The sequence below is a fragment of the Conger conger genome, chromosome 6 (genome assembly GCF_963514075.1).
Source record: "Conger conger chromosome 6, fConCon1.1, whole genome shotgun sequence".
In the NCBI taxonomy this organism is placed as follows: domain Eukaryota; kingdom Metazoa; phylum Chordata; class Actinopteri; order Anguilliformes; family Congridae; genus Conger; species Conger conger.
This window is the reverse complement of record NC_083765.1, coordinates 48,851,158-48,872,232: the sequence shown is the minus strand read 5'-3', so window position 1 is coordinate 48,872,232 and position 21,075 is coordinate 48,851,158. Positions and strand designations below refer to the sequence as shown.

Genomic DNA, 21,075 nt, shown 5'->3' with positions numbered 1-21,075 from the left:
GGTCTAAGCTGTTATGGGAGTTTGGTCATGCAAGCTGTTACCGTTGGTAATCCAAATATAATTTTAATGATGGGCGAACAGCTGGCATGATTGTTCTAACTTTCAGAGGATGACTGGTTCGTTTGGTGATTGCCTGGCAACAGCGGTCTGGCTTCCATTTTGATCTATCTTTGTGTACAAATTAAAGAGATTTTAGCTTTTAGAAGCTTACTGGTAAATAAAAAATAGTTTTTATGTAATGCAATACCTCTTTGGAGCTTTCTGTATGTAACTTCAAGTTGTAGAAGACGTATATTTTATTTGTGAGACACAATGATACTTGCAGATTTCAGTTGTGCTGGTGTCTTTCAAAAACAGACACATTTTTTGTTCAAATTCATGTTTTGTTGGTTAGCAGCAATGGCCAAAAGTCCGATGCTTGTTTAAAATTTTGTGAACAAAACTGTCCACGGCTCTCCTGAGCAGTGGTTCCCAAACTTGACTGGGAAAGAATGCATTGATTATTACTATATGAATACTTTATCAACTAGTCATTTTATTGAGTAAAAGGATTGCAGGTTTGTGTGTTTCCACTATTATTTACTTGGAAAAATAAATCTTGATACATTTCAACAATGTAGGCATGTTACGTCACATGCAGGACTGTGATTGATAATGTGTGTCTGGGTGTGTATACGTGCACTAAGGTGTTTGTGTCTGTGTGTTTGTGTTTGTGTCTGTGTGTGTCTGTGTGTGTTTGTGTCTGTGTGTGTGTGTCTGTGTATGTGTGTGTTTGTGTGTGTGTGTCTGTGTATGTGTGTGTCTGTGTGTGTATGTGTGTGTGTGTGTGTGTGTCTGTGTATGTGTGTGTCTTTATTTGTCTGTGTATGTGTGTGTGTGTGTATGTGTGTGTGTGTCTGTGCCTGTGTATGTGTGTATGTCTGTGTGTGTGTGTGTGTCTTTATTTGTCTGTGTATGTGTGTGTGTGTGTGTGTGTGTGTGTGTTTCTGTGTGTGTGTGTCTGTGTCGGTGTGTGTGTGTATCTGTGTGTGTGTGTGTATGTGTATGTGTGTGTGTCTGTGTCTCTATGTATGTGTGTGTGTGTGTATGTGTGTGTGTGTGTGTGTGTGTGTCTGTGTGTGTGTATGTGTGTGTGGGTGTGTGTGTGTGTGTGCATTTGTGTGTATGTGTGTGTGTGTCTCTGTCTGTGTGTGTGTGTGTGTGTGTGTGTGTGTGCATGTGTGTGTCTTTATTTGTCTGTGTATGTGTGTCTGTGTGTGTGTCTGTGTCTGTGTGTGTGTATCTGTGTGTGTGTGTGTCTGTGTGTGTATGTGTGTGTGTCTGTGTGTGTCTGTGTCTCTGTATGTATGTGCGTGTGTGTGTGTGTGTGTATATGTTTGTGTATGTGTGTGTGTGTGTATGTGTGTGTGTGTGTCTGTGTGTGTGTGTATATGTGTGTGTGTGTGTCTGTGTGTGTATGTGTGTGTGTGTCTGTGTCTCTGTATGTATGTGTGTATATGTGTGTGTATGTGTGTGTGTGCGTATGTGTGTGTGTGTGTGTGCCTGTGTGTGTGTATGTGTGTGTGTGTCTGTGTCTCTGTATGTATGTGTGTATATGTGTGTGTGTGTGTGCGTATGTGTGTGTGTGTGTGTGTGTCTATGCAGGCCCAGGCGCGCTGCCACCGGATCGGGCAGAACAAGGCGGTGAAGGTGTACCGGTTGGTGACAAGGAACTCGTACGAGCGGGAGATGTTCGACCGCGCCAGCCTGAAGCTGGGTCTGGACAAGGCCGTGCTGCAGAGCATGAGCGGGAGGGAGACCGGCACGGGCGGGGTGAGCCAACCCATTCCCGCAGGGGTCTGAAAAACTGCTCAACATCTTGACCATGCATGTATGCATGCTTTTATGCATTGAGTTGCTGCCACGTGATTGGCTGATACGTTCACATTAACAAGCTGGTGTACGGGTGTTCCTAATAAAGTGCTCAGTGAGTGTATGAAGTTGTGTGCTCACTGCTCTTCTGCAGCAGTCCAGAGGCTATGAATGCCCTGTGGTATGACGTTGTGATGACATTGTTATGACCGTTGTGGTATAACATTGTGGTATAATGTGCTGACGTTGTGCTGACGTTGTTATAACCTTAGCAGCAGCAGCAGCTCTCTAAGCAGGAGATCGAGATGACGTTGTGGTATAACGTTGTTATGATGTTGTGCTGACGTTGTGCTGACGTTGTTATAACCTTAGCAGCAGCAGCAGCTCTCTAAGAGGGAGATCGAGGACCTTCTGCGACGCGGGGCATACGGAGCCATTATGGACGAGGAGGACGAGAGCTCCAAGTTCTGCGAGGAAGACATCGACCAGATCCTCCAGCGCCGCACCCAGACCATCACCATCGAGAGCGAGGGCCGCGGGTCCACCTTCGCCAAGGTACCGCCCACCAAGTCATGTGTTGTATAACAGAACGATGTTACATTGAGTGCTTCCCTGTAATCAACTAATGTTTGACACAAAAATCGGATCCCATTGTGGGCTCTTGAAATCACTTAGTGGTTTAGAGTAGGTCACCCCTGATAATTGCAAAATTACAGATAAAAATGTTTTTTCGGCACTTACCTGGAATATGCGCTTAAATACTGTGCCAGGAAAGGCAGTATGCATTTATGTAATATGCAGTTATAATCATTGGACTGTTTTAACTTTTGCGTGGTTATGAATGGTGATCCACTCCAGGTATATTGGATCAGAATTTCAACAGCGCTCGATACTCATCCTGCGCTCTTTTTTCTTCTTCCTGCGCCCAGGCTAGTTTTGTGGCGTCCGGAAACAGGACGGACATCTCGCTGGACGACCCCAACTTCTGGGACAAGTGGGCGAAGAAGGCCGAGATCGACGTGGACATGGTGAACGGCAGAGTGAGTGAGGGTCATCACGGTCACCGATGCCGCTGCAGAGCGTCTGCTGTTTCCCTGCTCTGCACCCTCTTCACCACTTTCACAAAGGTTTTATCTGGTGGTGCTTCACCCGTGTTTGAGTCGCATTGCATAGCATTCAATTTAAAGGCCCACACGCATACCTATTTATGAGCTTTTCTTATCATCCTGGATCTTTCGATTTGTGTTCCACACTGATCCAGGTAAAACAGTTGCAATTTTGGTAGAAGTCTGCATGTTTTCGGGTCTAAATATTTTGTGTTTTAAAAAAAATTGTGCATTTTAGATAATAAAACCAGAAAGAAAAGGCAGCTGCACATTTAACGTTATATAATACATTATAATGAGCTAGCTGGCTACACCAGTAACGTTCGTGTAGCTGTCCACTCGATCCTGAGGGTTCACGTAAGGGACCCCACGAAGGGAATCGGTTACTAACTTTATCTACAAGAGGGTCTGATCTGCGCTCATCGGCACTGACTAGTTTTAGCTCGATCTGTGCTCCATCCATACGGCCCAGTGATCCATAAGCAGGTCAATAACCAAGGAATTCAAACTCAAACTACTTTTGTGCTACAGTTGTGCTCCTTGAAGGCTATTCATCAATAGCACACATTCATTCCACTAATCAGAGCCATGCGCTATATGAACTTGCCGAGGTCTACAAAGTGTTCCAGACCGCCTACAAAGTGTTCCAGACAGCTTACAAAGTGTTCCAGACCATCTACGAAGTGCGTAATTGTAACGGGAATGTGACGTTTGCTCTCTCCCCCCGGGCATGCCGGCACACAGAACAGCCTGGTGATTGACACGCCTCGCGTGCGGAAGCAGACGCGGCCGTTCAGCGCCACCAAAGACGAGCTGGCCGAGCTGTCGGAGGGAGAGAGCGAGGGCGACGACAAGCCCAAACTGAGGCGGCCGTACGACCGGCTCAACGGCTACGGCCGCACCGAGTGCTTCCGCGTGGAAAAGAACCTGCTGGTGTACGGGTGAGTCACGCGCTGTCTCTCTCTCTGTGAGTCACACGCTGTCTCTCTCTCCTTCTGTCGGTCACACGCTCTCTCTCTCTCTCTGTGAGTCACACGCTGTCTCTCTCTCCCTCTGTGAGTCACACACTGTCTCTCTTCCTCTGTGAGTCACACGCTGTCTCTCTCTCCCTCTGTGAGTCACACGCTCTCTCTCTCCCTCTGTGAGTCACACGCTGTCTCTCTCTTTCTCTCTCTGTGGGTCACACGCACTCTCTCTCTCTCTGTGAGTCACACGCTGTCTCTCTCTCCTTCTGTGAGTCACACGCTGTCTCTCTCTCCCTCTGTGAGTCACACACTGTCTCTCTCTCCTTCTGTGAGTCACACACTGTCTCTCTTTCCTTCTGTGAGTCACACGCTGTCTCTCTCTCGCTCTCTCTCTCTCTCTGTGAGCCATGCGCTATCTCTCTCTCCCTCTGTGTGCATGGGTGTGTCACGCTTCTGAAATCAGTGTCAAAGTGATTGTAAAAACTTGTGCTGCTGTTACACATAGATTTACGCAGACACACAGCGCCATCTAATGGTAGTGGAGACACACTGTCAACCTCAGAAATCGATTTGAGAACATGAATTTTTTTTTTTTTTTTAACCCACATTCAGAGTATCAGTGGTGTGGCGTTTGAGTGTCTGAGGTGTGGTGTGGCGTTTCAGGTGGGGGCGCTGGAAGGACATCCTCCTCCACGGGCGCTTCAAGAGGCAGCTGAGCGAGCGGGACGTGGAGATGATCTGCCGGGCGCTGCTGGCCTACTGCCTGGTGCACTACCGCGGGGACGACAAGATTAAGAGCTTCATGTGGGACCTGATCGCCCCCACCGAGGACGGCCGCGCCAAGGAGCTGCAGAACCACCTCGGTAACCCCCTCCAGAACCACTTCCAGAACCACCTCGGTAACCCCCTCCCTCACCTGTACTGCCCCAAACACAGACCTGCAGAACCACCTCGGTAACGCCGTCCTCCACCCCCACCCCATACTGCCCCAAACACAGACCTGCAGAACCACCTCGAGAACCACCTGCAGAACCACCTTGGTAACCCCCCACCCCACCCCCACCCACACCCCCATACTGCCCCAAACACAGACCTGCAGAACCACCTCGAGAACCACCTGCAGAACCACCTCGGTATTGAATTGCTGGTACCTGATGGACTGATTAGATATTTGCATTAACAAGTTGGTGTACAGGTCTGCCTAAGATAACATGAATGAATCGATGAGTCGTGACGTACAGTGATGAGCTCTCTCTCCTCCCCAGGCCTGTCAACGCCGGTCCCGCGGGGGAGGAAGGGGAAGAGGATGAAGAGTCAGGCCAGCTCCTTCGACATCCACAAGGCCGAGTGGGTCAGGAAGCACAACCCAGAGCACCTCCTTCAGGACGACGGCTACAAGAAGCACCTCAAACACCACTGCAACAAGTGAGGGACTCTCATCCGGTTTAACGGCTTTTTCACATTTTAACTCCTCAAATAAACCTCTCCAAAAAGTGGAGGACCGGTCCCATGTGGTGGCTTATGAATATGGCGCAAGGTTGTCCACACACAGATACCACAGGGACTCTTCAGAGAAAGTCCAATACAGTTGTACTTGAACCACCAGCCTTCCGGGTCAGATACCATATCCATGAGGCTACAGGCTTTATGGGCTCTGGCCAGGAATCTGACCCTTTAGACTGGGGGACCCAGTGGGGTCAGGGCCTGTGGGTGCAGTTCCCTCAGGTCACTCAGTGTTGGGGTGTGCTTCTCCTCTGTTGTAACACCCCCCCCCCCCCCCCCCCCCCCCCTCTCTCTCTCTCTCTCTCGGACAGGGTACTACTTCGAGTCAGAATGCTCTACTACCTGAAACAAGAAGTGATTGGAGTCCAGTCCCAGGATGTGTTGGACGGCATTGACTCCAGGTGAGAACCAAAGAACTGAACATTTCCAGCCTTTTTTTTTTCCTGGCCTCAATGTTCTCTGTTAGCCCTGCTGCACGGTCTACTGTTCAGTAAAGAGCTGGCCTCAATGTTCTCTGTTAGCCCTGCTGCACGGTCTACTGTTCAGTAAAGAGCTGGCCTCAGTGTTCTCTGTTAGCCCTGCTGCACGGTCTACTGTTCAGTAAAGAGCTGGCCTCAGTGTTCTCTGTTAGCCCTGCTGCACGGTCTACTATTCAGTGAAGAGCTGGCCACAGTGTTCTCTGTTAGCCCTGCTGCACGGTCTATTGTTCAGTGAAGAGCTGGCCTCAGTGCTCTCTGTTAACCCTCCAGCATGGTCTACTGTTCAGTGAAGAGCTGGCCTCAGTGTTCTCTGTTAACCCTCCGGCATGGTCTACTGTTCAGTGCAGAGCTGGCGTCTCTGACGGGTGCTTTCCTTCCCCCAGTGAGATCGCGATCTGGGTTCCAGAGCTGGACCACTCTGAGCTGCCAGCGCTCTGGTGGGACAGCCAGGCTGACAAGGGCCTGCTGCTCGGGGTCTACAAACACGGTGAGTCTGAGACGGACGGACGGACGGACAGACTCACTGAGACAGACACTGCATTTATGAACCAAAGCTGTGGTGTGAGACAGAGACAATGAACGAAAGCAGTCTCTCCGTAATGGAAAAGGTAGCCGATCTCGCCGCCCACATTAACGGGTCCCCGTGTGACGATGTCGCCAACGCAGGGTACGAGAAGTACAACACCATCCGCGCGGACCCGGCGCTCAGCTTCCTGGAGCGGGTGGGCCGGCCAGACGAGAAGGCCATCGCCGCCGAGCAGAGAGCCAACGACTTCATGGACGGGTACGTGTGCTGCCACCCGCCATCATTCCACAGCCAGTCACTGAGATCACATGTTTACCCATTCTGCTGGTTGAGGTGAAGCTGAACTGACCCACTGAAGCTAACTGAAGCTGCTGACCCATATGTGCATGATTGTATGCATTGCACTGCTGCCACACAATTGGCTGCTTAGATAATCGCCTGAATAAGTAGGTGTAATAAAGTAAAAATGTTCTCGGTGAGAGTATATGCAGTCACCCATTGTTTGTCCCGGGTCCTGCTGCGTCACCCTGTTTTAGATGTTGACAGTAATGTATTACCTTTGTTTTGCCCTCAGTGTTTGCTCTGTCTGAGAGCAGTGCAAGGCATTTTAATGCAGGCCTTAATTGTCTGGCCTGTCACACTTGTGTATCATGTGATGGGTTGTGATAAAAACACACGGCTCTACACACACACACACAGACACACAGACTCACACATGCATGCACGCACACACGCACACGCACACGCACACACACACAGGTCAAGCCTGTCCTAAACTGCACCTCCTCCCTCTTCCGCTGCTCTTCACTCCTAAGGGCTGTTTTCTCTCTGCACAGGGACGTGGATGACCCAGAATACAAGCCTGCCCCCACCCTACTGAAGGACGACATGGAGGTAAGGCCGGGGGGGGTCGCGGGAGGTGTGTGTGTGTCTGAGTGTGTGTGTGTGTGCCTCTGTGTGTGTGTGTGTGTGTGTGTGTCTCAGTGTGTGTGTGTGTCTTAGTGTATGTGCGTGCGTGTGTGTGTGTCTGTGTGTGTGTGTGTGTGTGTGTGTGTGTGCCTGTGTGTCTCAGTGTGTGTGTGTGTGTGTGTGTCTCAGTGTGTTAGTGGGGACAGTAATGCTCACTATGTCCCTCTCTGTCTGCAGGATGACGTCTCCTCCCCTGGGGACTTGGTCGTCTCTGATTCTGCCAGAGGTCAGTTTGATTCAGTTATTCATTTATGTGGCACATTTATTTATTCATTTATTTTTAAGGATCCCCATTAGCTGACACCTTATCGAACAGCTAGTCTCCCTGGGGTCCAAGACAACATAACAAAAGTACAGAAACAGTAATTATCTACAAACCAGAAAAAAGCAGTAATAATAAAAAAGAATGAACAAATAACAGACAGAAAGTTACTCAAAACAAGATGAGACAGCATTAAACAATACACTTAGAAGTTATTATTATTGACTGTTATTATTGCTTTAGAAATCCATTAATAATGTCATTGTTCAGTACTCTTAACCAGTAACCTGAAAAGAGTCCAGAGACATGATTCCATAAAGCCTGTAACTCGTTCTCCGCGGCGGACATTTTGTGTTGTAGAAGGCGTGGTGCCTCCGGAGGGCGACGCCCAGTACTGGCCCACGCCCTCGGCCCTGACAGCCCGCCTGCGTCGCCTCATCACCGCCTCCCAGCGCTACACCAAGAGCCGCCAGATCCAGCACATCCACCAGACCCAGCAGACCTGCCTCACGCTGCCCTGCACCACGCTGCCCACCCTCAACGACAGCTCCAAGATGGCCGCCAAGATAGAGCGGCAGCAGAGGTCAGAGCAGGGCCAGAGAGGCGTCCTGTCATTGTTTCATATCATATGTCATTTTGCCTGACGTTTTTTTATCCAAAGCGACCTACAGTTGATTAGACTAAGCAGGAGACAATCCTCCCCTGGAGCAATGCAGGGTTAAGGGCCTTGCTCAAGGGCCCAACGGCTGTGCGGATCTTATTATGGCTACAAGGGAAGTTTGACCCAAATAAACTTGTCAGCGTTCTGTTTTTTTTCCTTCAGATACACTTTGGCAAGTTACTTTAGATGATTGCAACTCTTCAAACTGTGAATTAGTCGGTGCTTCAAACTGAATTAGTCTGTGTATTGATTAACCATTTAATGGATGAGACCACATACAGTATGTGTGATTAGAAGAAGTTATTATGGTATGCATTAAGCATCAGCAAATATCATATCAATCTATTCCATCTATTCCTGTGTGGGGATTGAATGGGTGGAGTAAAATTTATTACCAGTGCTATTGGGTCAGGGTCCTTGATGACATAAAGAATTCCCTGACCTAATGGCCAATAAATGTTTTAGTCTCATTGCATATCTCCTCCCATAGTTTCATGAGTTTTGTATATAGAGAGCTCTGTATTTTGAGCTATGCGGGGGATGGAGGTGCAGTGGATGACACTGTCGGAATGTGAAGTTATAATAATTATTCACATTACTTTTAATAGTTATTTTGATGGCTGTGTAGTGGATACATCCCTCTGTGATAATTTATGGTTACTTCAATAATTTTCTAGCCACTTTTTAACAATCACTACCGGTAATGGAAGGCAATGGAGTTCTTGGACATTGACCTGCAATTTTTTTCTTTACTTTTTTTTGTGTTAAAACATTGTTACAAGACCATTGTAAATACCTTCCTACCATTGAAAAAGGCTCACTGACATGTTGACTCACCCTCTGCCTGTGTTTATAGTCCTCAGCACATTCACAGAGAAGGGGGGGTAAACAGTGTTGTGGTTTGAGCGTGTTTGTTGTTCCTCTCTTGACCGTTAGAAGTCTGAAATGACCTATTGTACCTAGCCAAGTCTTTTTGGAGTGCTGGAGAAGACTGTTGATCCGCTCGCTCTCCCTCTCCAGGTGGACCCGGCGAGAAGAGGCCGACTTCTACCGCGTGGTGTCCACGTTCGGCGTGGTGTTCGACCCGGTGGCCGGCCGCTTTGACTGGACCAAGTTCCGCGCCATGGCCCGGCTGCACAAGAAGACGGACGAGAGCCTGCAGAAGTACCTGTGGGCCTTCACCGCCATGTGCCGGCGTGTCTGCCGCCTGCCGGCCCGGGACGGGGACGGGGGTGAGTGAGCGCCTCTAACCGCACCTCGGTGTTTGAGGACGGGGGTGAGTGAGCCCCGCAGCGCCCCCTGTGGACCGCGTCGTCACTGCGAGCGCCTCTAACCGCGCCTCGGTGTTTGAGGACGGGGGTGAGGGAGCCCTGCAGCGCCCCCCTGTGGGCCGCGTCACTGCGAGCGTCTCTAACCGCGCCTCGGTGTTTGAGGACGGCTATGTGTCCTGAGCAGAGGTTGTGTGAAGGCTGTGTGTGTGCAGTGGGGGAATTCGCTGTTCCAGCCGCTGCTCTGGCTGGATTTAGTCCTGCTTTCGGTGGTTCACCAAAGTCATGAATCAGTGTTCATAACAAGTGTCAGTTAAGCTGCATTGTGTCTTTGCCCGTCTAGTTGCAATGATGATGTAATGGGGAAGCGTTCTGCGTGAGATTGAGGCAGTGCTCTGTCCGCAGATTTGGTGGACCCCTCGCTGTCCATCCAGCCGATCACAGAGGAGCGTGCCTCGCGCACGCTGTACCGCGTGGAGCTGCTGAGGAAGGTGCGTGAGCAGGTGCTGCGGCACGCCCAGCTGTACGAGCGTCTGGCCCTGTGCCAGCCGGGGCCCGACCTGCCCGCCTGGTGGGAGCCCGGCCCCCATGACCGCGACCTGCTGATCGGGGCCGCCAAGCACGGCGTGAGCCGCACAGACTACCACATCCTGCGCGACCCGGAGCTCTGCTTCATGAGAGCGCAGAGCTGCTACAGCCAGCAGCCCCCGCACCAGGGCCAGCCACGCCCGCCCGACCCCCGCGCGCCCCGCGAGGACCAACCCCGCGCCCCGCCCGACCCCCACACACCCCGCGATGACCAGCCCCGCGCCCCGCCCAGGGAGGAGGAGGAGGCCCGGCCGCGGCCTGAGCCCTGGGGCCCCCCGGAGGCCTCTCCCACCGGCAGCAGTGTGGATGAGGGGGCGGCGCCGGGGAGGGAGGAGAGCGAGAGGCGCATGGTGGCGGCGCGGACCAAGCCCCTCACGCCCAACAGCTCCGCCTCCAGGAAGCAGAGGAAGCTGGGTAAGAGGAGCTCGCGCGCGGCCCGCAGGGACTCCGGCTCCGACTCCGGATCCTCCTCCTGCTCGTCCTCGCGCTCCTCCTCCTCCTCCTCTTCGTCCTCCTCCTGCTCCCGCTCCCGCTCGGGCTCCAGCTCCTCATCCTCCTCTTCCTCCTGCTCGTCTGGCTCCTCGTCCTCCTCTTCGTCCTCATCCTCTTCCTCTTCGGCGGGCAGCGAAAGTGAGGGAGAGGAAGGAGAGAACAGCGGTGAGTCTGTTACTTACATATCCGTTATTTACAGATAATAAACTATCAGGTTATTTTTGCCGTCATTCTGCCACCACTGTATCTGCGACTATTCTGTACAGGTGAAATAACTGTTAACATGGCAGCAGGGCACTGAATTTACTAGCCTGAGAAAGTTTATACGTTCATTTTAGGTCACAGTTTATTTCTTGGGTTAAGGTGGACAGTCTTCCTACCAAGGGTCTAAAAACAGTCGGCACTGAAAGGTGACACTGGAGAAGATGGCCGTACGGGAGTAGGGGTTACGTAGGGATGTGGTGTGAACGGCTGCTGACGTGTGTGTGACCATGTCCCTGAAGCACCAGCGGTCCCCATGATGAAGGGTTTTGACGAGGACAGCGTGGCGTCGCTCAGCACCACGCACGACGAGACGCAGGACGGCTACCTCGCCGAGACCAGCCTGCCCAACTCCACCCACCCCTTCCCCGGAGGCTACACGCTGGCCGCCTCCTACTGGCCCAAGGTGCGAGCGCCGTCTCTTCCAGGCTGAACCCATCGGCGCAGTGGGCCTGAACCGATCCGTGTAGTGGGTCTCCGGCCGTCCGGCCGTTGTGCTAACAGCTCCCTCTACCCCCCCCCCCGCAGGACCGCGTCATCATCAACCGGCTGGACAGCATCTGCCAGGCCGTGCTGAAGGGGACCTGGATGGCGGTGCGGCGTAACTACGAGGGGAACGTGGTCTCCTCCTTCTACACCACCAAGCTGCTGGACTGCCCCAGCGGGGCGCAGGACGAGCCCCCCGCCTCCCCCCAGACCTCAAAGGTGAAGTGTCCCCAAAAAATTACGTCTTAATGTTCAGGGGGCGGAAAGTAACAGTCCTGCCGAGTGTTTGCTCCACTCGTGAACTCTGCCAGCTGATTTTACTCATTAGCTCTGCGTCCTGGCTGAGGAATTGTGCTGCTAAGCAAATCCAGGTGTTGGGGAGGACTTTCACTTTCTGAGGCTGGATTCTCCACCTGCGTGTTTTCCCCTGTCGATTCCCTCTCGGATCTGAATGCTTTCTGCAGCATATGCCATGTTTTGTTCCACTGCAAATTGGCTGCCAACAACTTTTCCATCACATACTGCTAGTTAAGTAAGGGATAGTACCGTGTGAACGAGTCAGTTATGAGGAAATAACTGCCCGACAGGGTGGTGGTACGGCCCGGCCCAAAGCGTTGTTCTATGGTACTGAGCAAGGGCCAGTTCCCCCTGGAACAATGTAGGGGTTAAGGGCCTTCCTCAAGGGCCCAACCGATGCGCAGATCTTACTGTGGCTACACCGGGGCTTGAACCACCAACCAACCTCCCAGGTCCCAGTCAAGCACTTGGCCACAAGGCCATAGGCTGCCCCTTTTATTTTATTGTGCTTGGAAAGCACTTGCAGCTGCCTTTTAATGTGTGAAAGGTGCTTCATAAATCAAGCTATTATTATTATTATAATAAGCTGCTGTCAGTGATTTCATTCTCCTCTGGCCTTACGTATCTGTGCTGAGGGGTTCATTCTCCTCTGGCCTTACGTATCTGTGCTGAGGGATTCATTCTCCTCTGGCCTTACGTATCTGTGCTGAGGGGTTCATTCTCCTCTGGCCTTACGTATCTGTGCTGAGGGGTTCATTCTTCAGAGCCTCTGCCTAACCTGTGCTTTTACTCAGCAGGACGGCGGTTTGAAGCTCACTTTCCAGAAGCAGGGCTTTCCCCAGAAGAGGCCCCAGGAGGGTGAAGAGGGGGCCCTGGGCCAGCAGCAGTACCTGGCCCGTCTGCAGGAGCTCCAGAGCGCCTCCGACATCAGCCTGGCTGACTTCACCAAGCCCCAGCCCCAACCCCAGCCCCACATCGCCCAAGGTACCCCACTGAAGTCCTCAGCATAGCCCAAAATACCCCACTGAAGTCCTCAGCATAGCCCAAAATACCCCACTGAAGTCCTCAGCATAACCCAAGGTACCCCACTGAAGTCCTCAGCATAGCCCAAAATACCCCACTGAAGTCCTCAGCATAACCCAAAGTACCCCACTGAAGTCTTAGTCCAGCATAACGCAAAGTACCGCACTGAAGTCCTCAGCATGACCCAAAGTACCCCACTGAAGTTCTAGTCCAGCATAACCCAAAGTACCCCACTGAAGTCCTCAGCATAACTCAAAATACCGCTCTGAAGTCTTCAGCATAACCCAAAGTACCCCACTGATGTCCTGGCCTAGCACTGCCTAAAGTACCGCACTGACATCCTCAGTGAGCTCCTTTGACTTCATGGCTTGGTTTTTGTCCTGATATGCAGTGCAATGAGAGATTTCAGTTTTTGCAAAAAAACACAAAGTGTGCAAAAACTGAAGGGGTCTGAATAGTTGCTGAAGCCACTGTACTGTTCACTGAACGGCAAAAAACATTTTCTTTACTATGATCTTTGTTGGTCATGTTCTGATTCTGATAAAAGCTGCTGTCGCAATGTAATGAACATAGTACATAGGGGCAAATGAAAGTGAGCCATGTACTTATGCCGGTCTTTGAATGATTTGATAAATCAAGATTAGCTACAGAATAAAGATGCCTAGATCAATATTTTATCCGAGACGTTTGGACTTTGGTGCAGGGTTTCATCCCGTTCCTCTGGTCCCTTGGGATCAGGGCTGGATGCAGGGGTATTAACCTCTACCCTGTATATCTAAAGGGCTCCACGAACAGATGAGGGTGAACGGGGTCATGGACGGTCTGCCGGTTGGGAAGAAGAGGCGAGGGAGACGGAAGAACGTGGAGGGGACGGACTTCCTGTTCATGAACCGGAACAGAGCGCCCACCGTCTCAGAACAAGTATGAGCTCATTCCATTTCTCGTTTTCTGTCCATGTTCCTCCCTCCCTCTCTCTCTCTCTCGCTCTCTCTCACTCTCTCTCTCTCATACTCCTCCATGTGCACCCCATCCCTTGGCCCCCTACTGTCTCAGTACAGAGCATCTCACTCACAATCCGTGCTTTACTACTGTACCTACAATGAGGAAAATGCAACTTCTGTCAAAAAATGTAAAACTAAAAAGGCCAGGATGGATTGTTCTAGAACAGGTTAGTTTTCAACCTTTTCTGACCCCCTGAGTTGAAAACCATTATGACATAATGACATGGTCCAGTTTTATTGAGGCCAGTGACTGTTGCGATCTGCCTGCACGTTTCCCCCAGATTGCCCAAGCGTGGTGTGGTAGCGCCCAGCCTGGCCCGACCGTGCCCCCCGGGCTGGGGTACAGCCAGGGCCACGGGCACCTGGACACGGAGAGCAGGGTACCCGTCATCAACCTCAAAGACGGCACCAGGCTGGCCGGAGACGATGCGCCCAAGAAGAAGGACCTGGAGCAGTGGCTGAGAGAGCACCCAGGATTCGTGGCCGATGTTGGGGCCTTCATCCCCGTGAGTCCCACCCTGCCGTCTTGAGCATTCGTAGGGCTGCTGCATTTCCTTTTTTTAAAGGGAAGATATTAGGAACATATTGGGAGCATGTTTTCATGTTCACACACCAAACAGGTGTAGTTAATATACAAATCCTAAATGTCTATTTATTTACACCTATATTTCTTCGGGGAAGTATAGTTGAGTGGATTTCTGTTAAGCTCACTGCTGGGCAAAAGACTGACTGTCCGACTGTCCCTCATCTCTGTAGTCCACCACAGAAACGAGTTTGGATCACTCGATTAGAATTGAAGTTGTGCTCGTATCGCTCCAGCATCAGGCGTTGACGTGTTCCTCGGTGTCGCTCGCTCTCCAGGGCGTCGACAACAAAATGCAGTTTCAGGACGGGCGGCCCAAGCAGAAGAGGCATCGCTGCCGGAACCCCAACAAGATGGACGTGAACAGCCTGACGGGCGAGGAGCGGGTGCAGATCATCAACCGGAGGAACGCCCGCAAGGTGAGTGGGCCCGCCGCGATCTCGACCGCAATACCTCCATCCCTCCTCTCCCTGCCGCGATCTCACCTTGATCCCCCCCCCCGCCCGGTGCGGTTGATGCCATCGCTCTGCTCCTCTCGCAGGTGGGTGGGGCCTTCGCCCCACCTCTGAAGGACCTCTGCCGCTTCCTGCAGGAGAACCCGGAGTACGGCGTTCCCCCGGAGTGGGCCGACGTGGTCAAGCAGTCGGTGAGTCGCCTCACATCCTGTGGTCGTAGCAAAAGAGGGCCACAGTAATACGGATTCTTCAGTACGTTTCTCCTGACGTAAGGTTGTTGTTTTTTAAATGCTTTGGGACCAGAAACTGTCAGGAAACTGCAGGAGCTAAAAACTTTAGATTAGGCGGCACAGATGGTGCAGTGGGTAGTACTGCCGCCTCACAGCAAGGTCCTAGGTTCGAATCCCCGTCGGCCGGGGCCTCTCTGTGTGGAGTTTGCATGTTCTCCCTGTGTTTGTGTGGGTTTCCTCCGGGTACTCCGGTTTCCTCCCACAGTCCAAAGACATGCAGGTTAGGCTGATTGAAGAGTCTAAATTGCCCGTGGGTATGAGTGTGTGAGTGAATGGTGTGTGTGCCTGTGATGGACTGGCGACCTGTCAAGGGTGTATTCCTGCCTTTCGCCCAATGTATGCTGGGATAGGCTCCAGCCCCCCTGCGACCCTGTTCAGGATAAGCGGGTTAGGATAATGAATGAATGAACTTTAGATTATTATTATTGGCAGAATATAGTTGTGGAGGAGAATGAAGGAAGGATGAACACTAGAACTAGAACTAGAACTAGAGAGAGCCGAGTGAAGGCACAGAATGGTCTGCTGAACCCTGGGCTGGCCTCTCTCCTCCAGGGTTACCTTCCGGAGGTCATGTTTGACAGGATACTGACCGGGCCCATCGTGCCGGAGGAGGTGAGCCGCCGGGGCCGACGACCCAAGAACGCTGCGGCGAAATCGACTCCGGCCCCCGGAGCCGCAACGGCGTCCCTGGCCCTCAACCCCCTGCTGGCCAACGGGCTGCTCCCGGGCATGGACCTGTCTAGCCTGCAGGGCCTGCAGCAGAACCTCCAGAGCCTGATGGGCCTCCCGGGCATGGACCTGTCTAGCCTTCAGGGCCTGCAGCAGAACCTCCAGAGCCTGATGGGCGTCCCGGGCAGCCTCTCCGCCACGGACGCCAGCAGCCTGGCCGCCATGTTTCCCATGATGCTCTCGGGCATGGCCGGGCTGCCCAACCTCCTGGGCGTGAGCGGCCCGCAGGGGAAGGCTCCAGATGGCGCTGCGGGGCCCGAGGACGGCCGGGAAGACGGGAGCGCGAGCGGGGGCCCCTGCACCCCCGGGGGCCCCTCACAAACCGCAGACTCCACGGGGGAAAGGACAGAGGTCCAGGGCGCTGTGGACCCCTCCTCCTCCAGCTCTGCCACGGCCCCACCAAGTGCTTCTACCACCACCACCACCACTGCAGCCTCCAACCACCCGTTAGCTCTTAACCCCCTGTTACTGTCCAGTATGCTTTACCCAGGAATGCTTCTCACCCCAGGCCTTAATCTGCCCGTCTCGACACCGGCTCAGTCCAGCACGCTCCACACACCGCCGCACGGCGCACACAGAGACCCAGAGGCTCCCCCGACCCCCTCCCCGGACACTCCCGAGGGGGAAGGAGAGGACGGGGAGGGGAGCGAGAGGGAGGACTCCCGGGAGGAGCCCAGGGGACAGAAGGAGAACAGCGGCTCGGAAGGCTCGGAGAAAGCCCAGTCGTCCTCTTCCGAATCCAACAGCTCCTCTTCCTCGTCAGAGGATTCCGACTCCAGTGATGAAGACTGATCCCTGTATAATCCCCTATAAATATATACATACATATACGAGTTACTCTGCACATACGTTGTGTTTCTTTTTCTTCTTTGTAAATATCTAAACTTAAAAGTGTTGTAATAAAGAAAAAAAAACTGAAAAAAGAGATCCGCTTCTAGAGAAACTGAAATGAAATTTCAGTGTTCGTTCAAAGGTACAGTGTTGAGAGACATTTGGCATGTTAAATTTACTAGATTTCTGAAATTTGCAGACTAGTTTCACACACAGTGATGTACAATTGCAACAAACGAAAAAAAGGCATTATTATAATTATGTTGGGATTTAATTTTATAAACAAAGAAAAGAAAGCTCAAGCCAAGCTTTAGATTTAATATATTTGGAGTGGCAGGAAAAGTAAAAAATTTATAAATATTTTGGTTTGATTTGTAAATACTTTGACAGGTTCCTTGACACTTCTGATTTACAGATGATACTTTAGTCAGCAATAACTCGGGCAGCTGATGAATGTCACAGAAGCTGTAGATTTTGTGTGGCAACCATTTCTCAGATGCTAATGTAGCCGCTCCAATTGAAGAGCAAGCGCTTTGGACACCATTCTCCTCCATCGGTCTCCTGTTGTCCTCCCCAGAAAATAGGAAGTGCCCTCGGCAGTAAAACTGAGATTTTACACACACACACACGCGCGCGCTTATAGGCTGGGATTCAGTCAATCTTTCCCCTTAGTTTTGGCCAAAGTTGATTGAATACAGTCCATAATCCCTGACCAGTGTGTTCTCACGGGGACGTTCAGATTCGTTGGCGATGGGTATCGCAGAACCCCCGTTTGTTATCACGATCCCGTTGATATCCGAAGAGACTGTGGCTCTGGAATGCATACTAAGCACCCGCTCTCAGTGGAAGCGAGGCTAAAGGAAACACAGTCTGGTGTTTGTTGTGCACTGCTGATTACATTTCAAATTCAGGTACAACGGTGTGCTCTGAAGTGGAAGACGATATTCCCGTCCGTGGCTCGTGCTAGCCCATACCTCAGCTGAGCAGTGCAACAGTTGCCGTAGGCGTCAGTTTGTGGCTCAAACAACAAAAAATACGTCTGTCCTGTTTTGTGCTGCATTCTTTTTTCAGCCATTCTGGAGCATCTCTCCATGCATGTGCCTCCTCTGTGCAGTGCAGTCCGTAAGTACTTGGACAGCGACACATTCCTGTTGTTTTCTCTGTACTCCAGCAGACAGACAATTGACACAAAACAATCACTGCGTGGTTAAAGTGCAGACTTTCAGCTTTAATTTGAGGGTTTTTACACCTGTGCATCGAGCTGTAATTCAGTTACCCAACACGGTTCGCCCAATATAGACCCCAGTAAAAACCCTGAAATTAAAGCTGAAAGTCTGCACTTTAACTACATGTGGTTAAAACTGTTTGTCTTAACTGTTTGCTTGCTGCAGTACAGAGCGAGAAAGCAACAAAAGATTTGTCACTGTCCAAATACTTACGGACTGTACTGTTTCTCATTTTCTTCTCCAGATGCCCTGTTCTGTACTACTTTGCTGGCATATTCCTTTGAAAGCCAAGAAAGTCTGATTCCATATTTAAGTGTTATCTGGCTCCCAGGATGGTGTTAAATTAGTTATTTAATCTGGAACTGCCCTTCATAAGCATTGATTCATGAATATTGATTTTAAAGATTCTCTTTAGTCACTTAATGGACATTTGTAATACAAATCCAAGTCTTTTATTTGTGAGATATGCCGAGAAGCCCTTTTTACTAACACATAACTTTGCTCTCCTGATGACGGTGAGATCCGGGTCATGACAGTATTTATTACCCAGTAGCAGTTCAAACAATGCGGCTAGAATCGTCAAGAAATTGGAAACAATTCAGATTACAGTCATTACCCCCTAACGCATAACGCTGCCCTAACAGTTGGACTGGTTGCAATATGAAGTGAGGGAAATGCTATATTGGGCTATATTAGCTTTCACTGCGATGCTTCAGAAGGCATAATTCTATACTCTGTTGATCTTAAGCAGGCTTTGCTGGGTAAATCCATTCTCATTTTACACTCATCTTGTCATTAATCTACTCTGACTACCTGTGTTCCAGTTTTTTCTGAACAATTTCTTGAGTTGGGTTAGGTGTTTGATGTTATGATTGCATTTTGCTAATTTAGCTGTGCTCATGTATTGTGGGAAGATGTACCCTCTTCGTGGTATTGAGTGGTTATGTGTGCTCACAGCCTCATATCTGTAGACATCTGTAGTTTTCCCCCCAGTGGCTCAACTGAAACTGTGTAGAATAATCAGGTGATCAACGCTGTGTCGGACACCCTGTTGTCTTCCTTTGTGAGATTATGACTCACTCTACATAACTGAAATATCAAGTCAGTATGCTTCAAAGAAAAATCCAGGGAACATCGAGTGAGTTTTAGAGTTTGTTTTGCCTGCAGAAGAATGTGTAATGTTAATGACCCTCTTGGTACTCTTGTTAAGGTGAGTAAGCCTCTTTAAAGGGCTCCAGCAATTCCTGTGTCCTGGTCTGCATTTGTCCTTAGTGCAGGACCGTCACATGGGTTCTGAGACACAGACTACCTGAGACACTTGGGCTACATGACTTTCCTGGACTTGGCCCAGGGGAGTGTTTACTGACTGTTCCTTGGTTGAATGAGTCCGTGTTATGGAGATCAGGCTGTGATCTAGCTCCGTAGTGCCAGTTCTCTGGATATGCATTACTCTATACAGTACTTGCTGTTTATCTCTGGTGAGTCCAGCAGCAGATCTGGAAGCTACCCTGGGCTGTACCTCACAATTTGGATCTGCTCCACACGACGAACCAGGTCTGGAAATCAGATCCACCAGTTTAAACGTTTAGATTTATGCTCCTTTTGACTATATGCAGTTATTATCATCAGATGCTCAATGGGTGACTTTGGGTGTTGCTACTGGAATTAGCCTTTGTTTTTTTTGTTTTTTTGCAATTCATGTTGTATGTCAGAATACCACCATACTGTCTGCTAAGCCCCTTACTTCTAATGTGTTGAAAGCACTAATGAAGAAAATTGAGGCTTTAAGCAAACAATAAAAATAAATGTTACCAGGGAAAGCAAGGCTGACTGTGGATTCAAAGTGGAATAGAGTGATATTAAAGGATCAGTACTCTGCTCATTTCTGTCAATGTAAAGACTTGCATTGACCCGATTCATTCAGTTCGACCACATGGAAAAGATCTATTAACGTGGTTGCTCAGAATCAACTACTTGATGTTTTCATCCTTGTGTTAAGGATCGACAAAGAAAAGCTGTACAAATGAGTTCTAAGGTCAGTGCTAGGCAATACCATCTGCCCGACCTGCTGTGGTTATGAGCAGTATTCAGGAGCTGTGTCTGGTTCTTCAGACGTCAGCTAACAGGTCTTTGTTTCAAAGTATTTAATTCAGTGACTGTACAGTATATTTAATTTTGCTCACTTCTGGTATCACTACATTAAGAATGGTGATTATTCTATATGACGTCCATGGTACACTGTATTTTGACTGGATGGGAATTTATTTAAAGCCTTTCGAGATATCCCATCTTCATTATGATCTAGAATATCTGGAAAAAAAAGCAAGAACATGCATTATTGTAGATTTCTGACAGCCTTCCAACCACGCAATCCCAAACAGTGCCCTTAGGTGTTCAACCAATCATGTCTTCTTCCAGGATGCGGCTCGCAGGTGCATGCGGTGGAAAGGGTCTCGGATACTGTGTGCACTGAGTGAGGACCTTGCATGTCATGTTATTTTAATGAGTACATCGGTGAGAATGAGAAATTACGGTTATAGTTAAAGCAAGGTTTGGCTATGAACGCATTTCTACCATATACTTTAATATTTGGGTAGCGAGTCTCACTGTGTTAGACAAGACTCAACATGACCGGTGAAAGGAAATGACAACCAATATGCAAACTGGAAAGGAAAAAGACACTAATAGATCAGAATTTAAAATATATGAAGTAGTGGCTGGAAAATGCTATTGCCTTGTATTTGTACTTTTGTTCTAAGCTTGATAATATCTTAAGTCATTTTGAGGTCCACTTTCTGTTTTGTTTTTTTTCTTCCCTTTTTGGACAGTTGCAAAACCTGCAAATTGTGGTCTGTGTTCAATTATTCAAATAATGCTTTATGTAGTGGAGGAAAAGCGTCTTAAAAAGTATTTGTAATTTATTGAATTACTTTCTATGAAGTTCTATAGAGGAAATGGAAGTTTAATTATTTTTATTAAACATATTCTTTGACTATCCATGAGGTCTGTCTGTGTCCGTTAACTTCTTTCTTCACTTCCTGGGCATCCTAGCAGTGCTGTCGTGGTTCTGTTGATTTATTGTGGGTCAAAGTTTGAGTGTCTAGCCCTTAAAGACCCAGTGCAATCACAATAGGTATAGATATGCAAAGAAAACAAATAATGTTATTCTAAGCACGTGTTAACCTGTTGAAACTATGTTTCCTGGTCATGACTGGAGGGATTT

At 49.8% G+C, this 21,075-nt stretch overlaps 1 protein-coding gene across 2 annotated transcripts in view; it reads left to right on the top strand.

The window, feature by feature from the left end:
* LOC133131665 (chromodomain-helicase-DNA-binding protein 9-like) overlaps positions 1-20,849 on the top strand; it is a 61,731-nt gene extending 40,882 nt beyond the window's left edge. The window contains exons 17-38 of one of the 2 annotated variants that reach the window (XM_061247063.1): positions 1,645-1,812; positions 2,227-2,406; positions 2,781-2,891; positions 3,702-3,898; positions 4,586-4,785; positions 5,188-5,347; positions 5,737-5,826; positions 6,288-6,391; positions 6,571-6,688; positions 7,267-7,324; positions 7,577-7,625; positions 8,022-8,244; positions 9,343-9,554; positions 9,996-10,835; positions 11,174-11,337; positions 11,460-11,636; positions 12,512-12,698; positions 13,519-13,658; positions 14,020-14,244; positions 14,600-14,740; positions 14,863-14,967; positions 15,619-20,849. In XM_061247063.1, the coding sequence (XP_061103047.1) occupies positions 1,645-1,812; positions 2,227-2,406; positions 2,781-2,891; positions 3,702-3,898; positions 4,586-4,785; positions 5,188-5,347; positions 5,737-5,826; positions 6,288-6,391; positions 6,571-6,688; positions 7,267-7,324; positions 7,577-7,625; positions 8,022-8,244; positions 9,343-9,554; positions 9,996-10,835; positions 11,174-11,337; positions 11,460-11,636; positions 12,512-12,698; positions 13,519-13,658; positions 14,020-14,244; positions 14,600-14,740; positions 14,863-14,967; positions 15,619-16,587 (4,818 nt within the window). In that variant the 3' untranslated portion in view covers positions 16,588-20,849. Of the gene's footprint in view, positions 1-1,644; positions 1,813-2,223; positions 2,407-2,780; positions 2,892-3,701; positions 3,899-4,585; positions 4,786-5,187; positions 5,348-5,736; positions 5,827-6,287; positions 6,392-6,570; positions 6,689-7,266; positions 7,325-7,576; positions 7,626-8,021; positions 8,245-9,342; positions 9,555-9,995; positions 10,836-11,173; positions 11,338-11,459; positions 11,637-12,511; positions 12,699-13,518; positions 13,659-14,019; positions 14,245-14,599; positions 14,741-14,862; positions 14,968-15,618 lie in introns of both variants that reach the window. The other variant, XM_061247062.1, reaches the window with a different exon arrangement.
* The last annotated feature ends 226 nt before the right edge of the window (positions 20,850-21,075 follow it).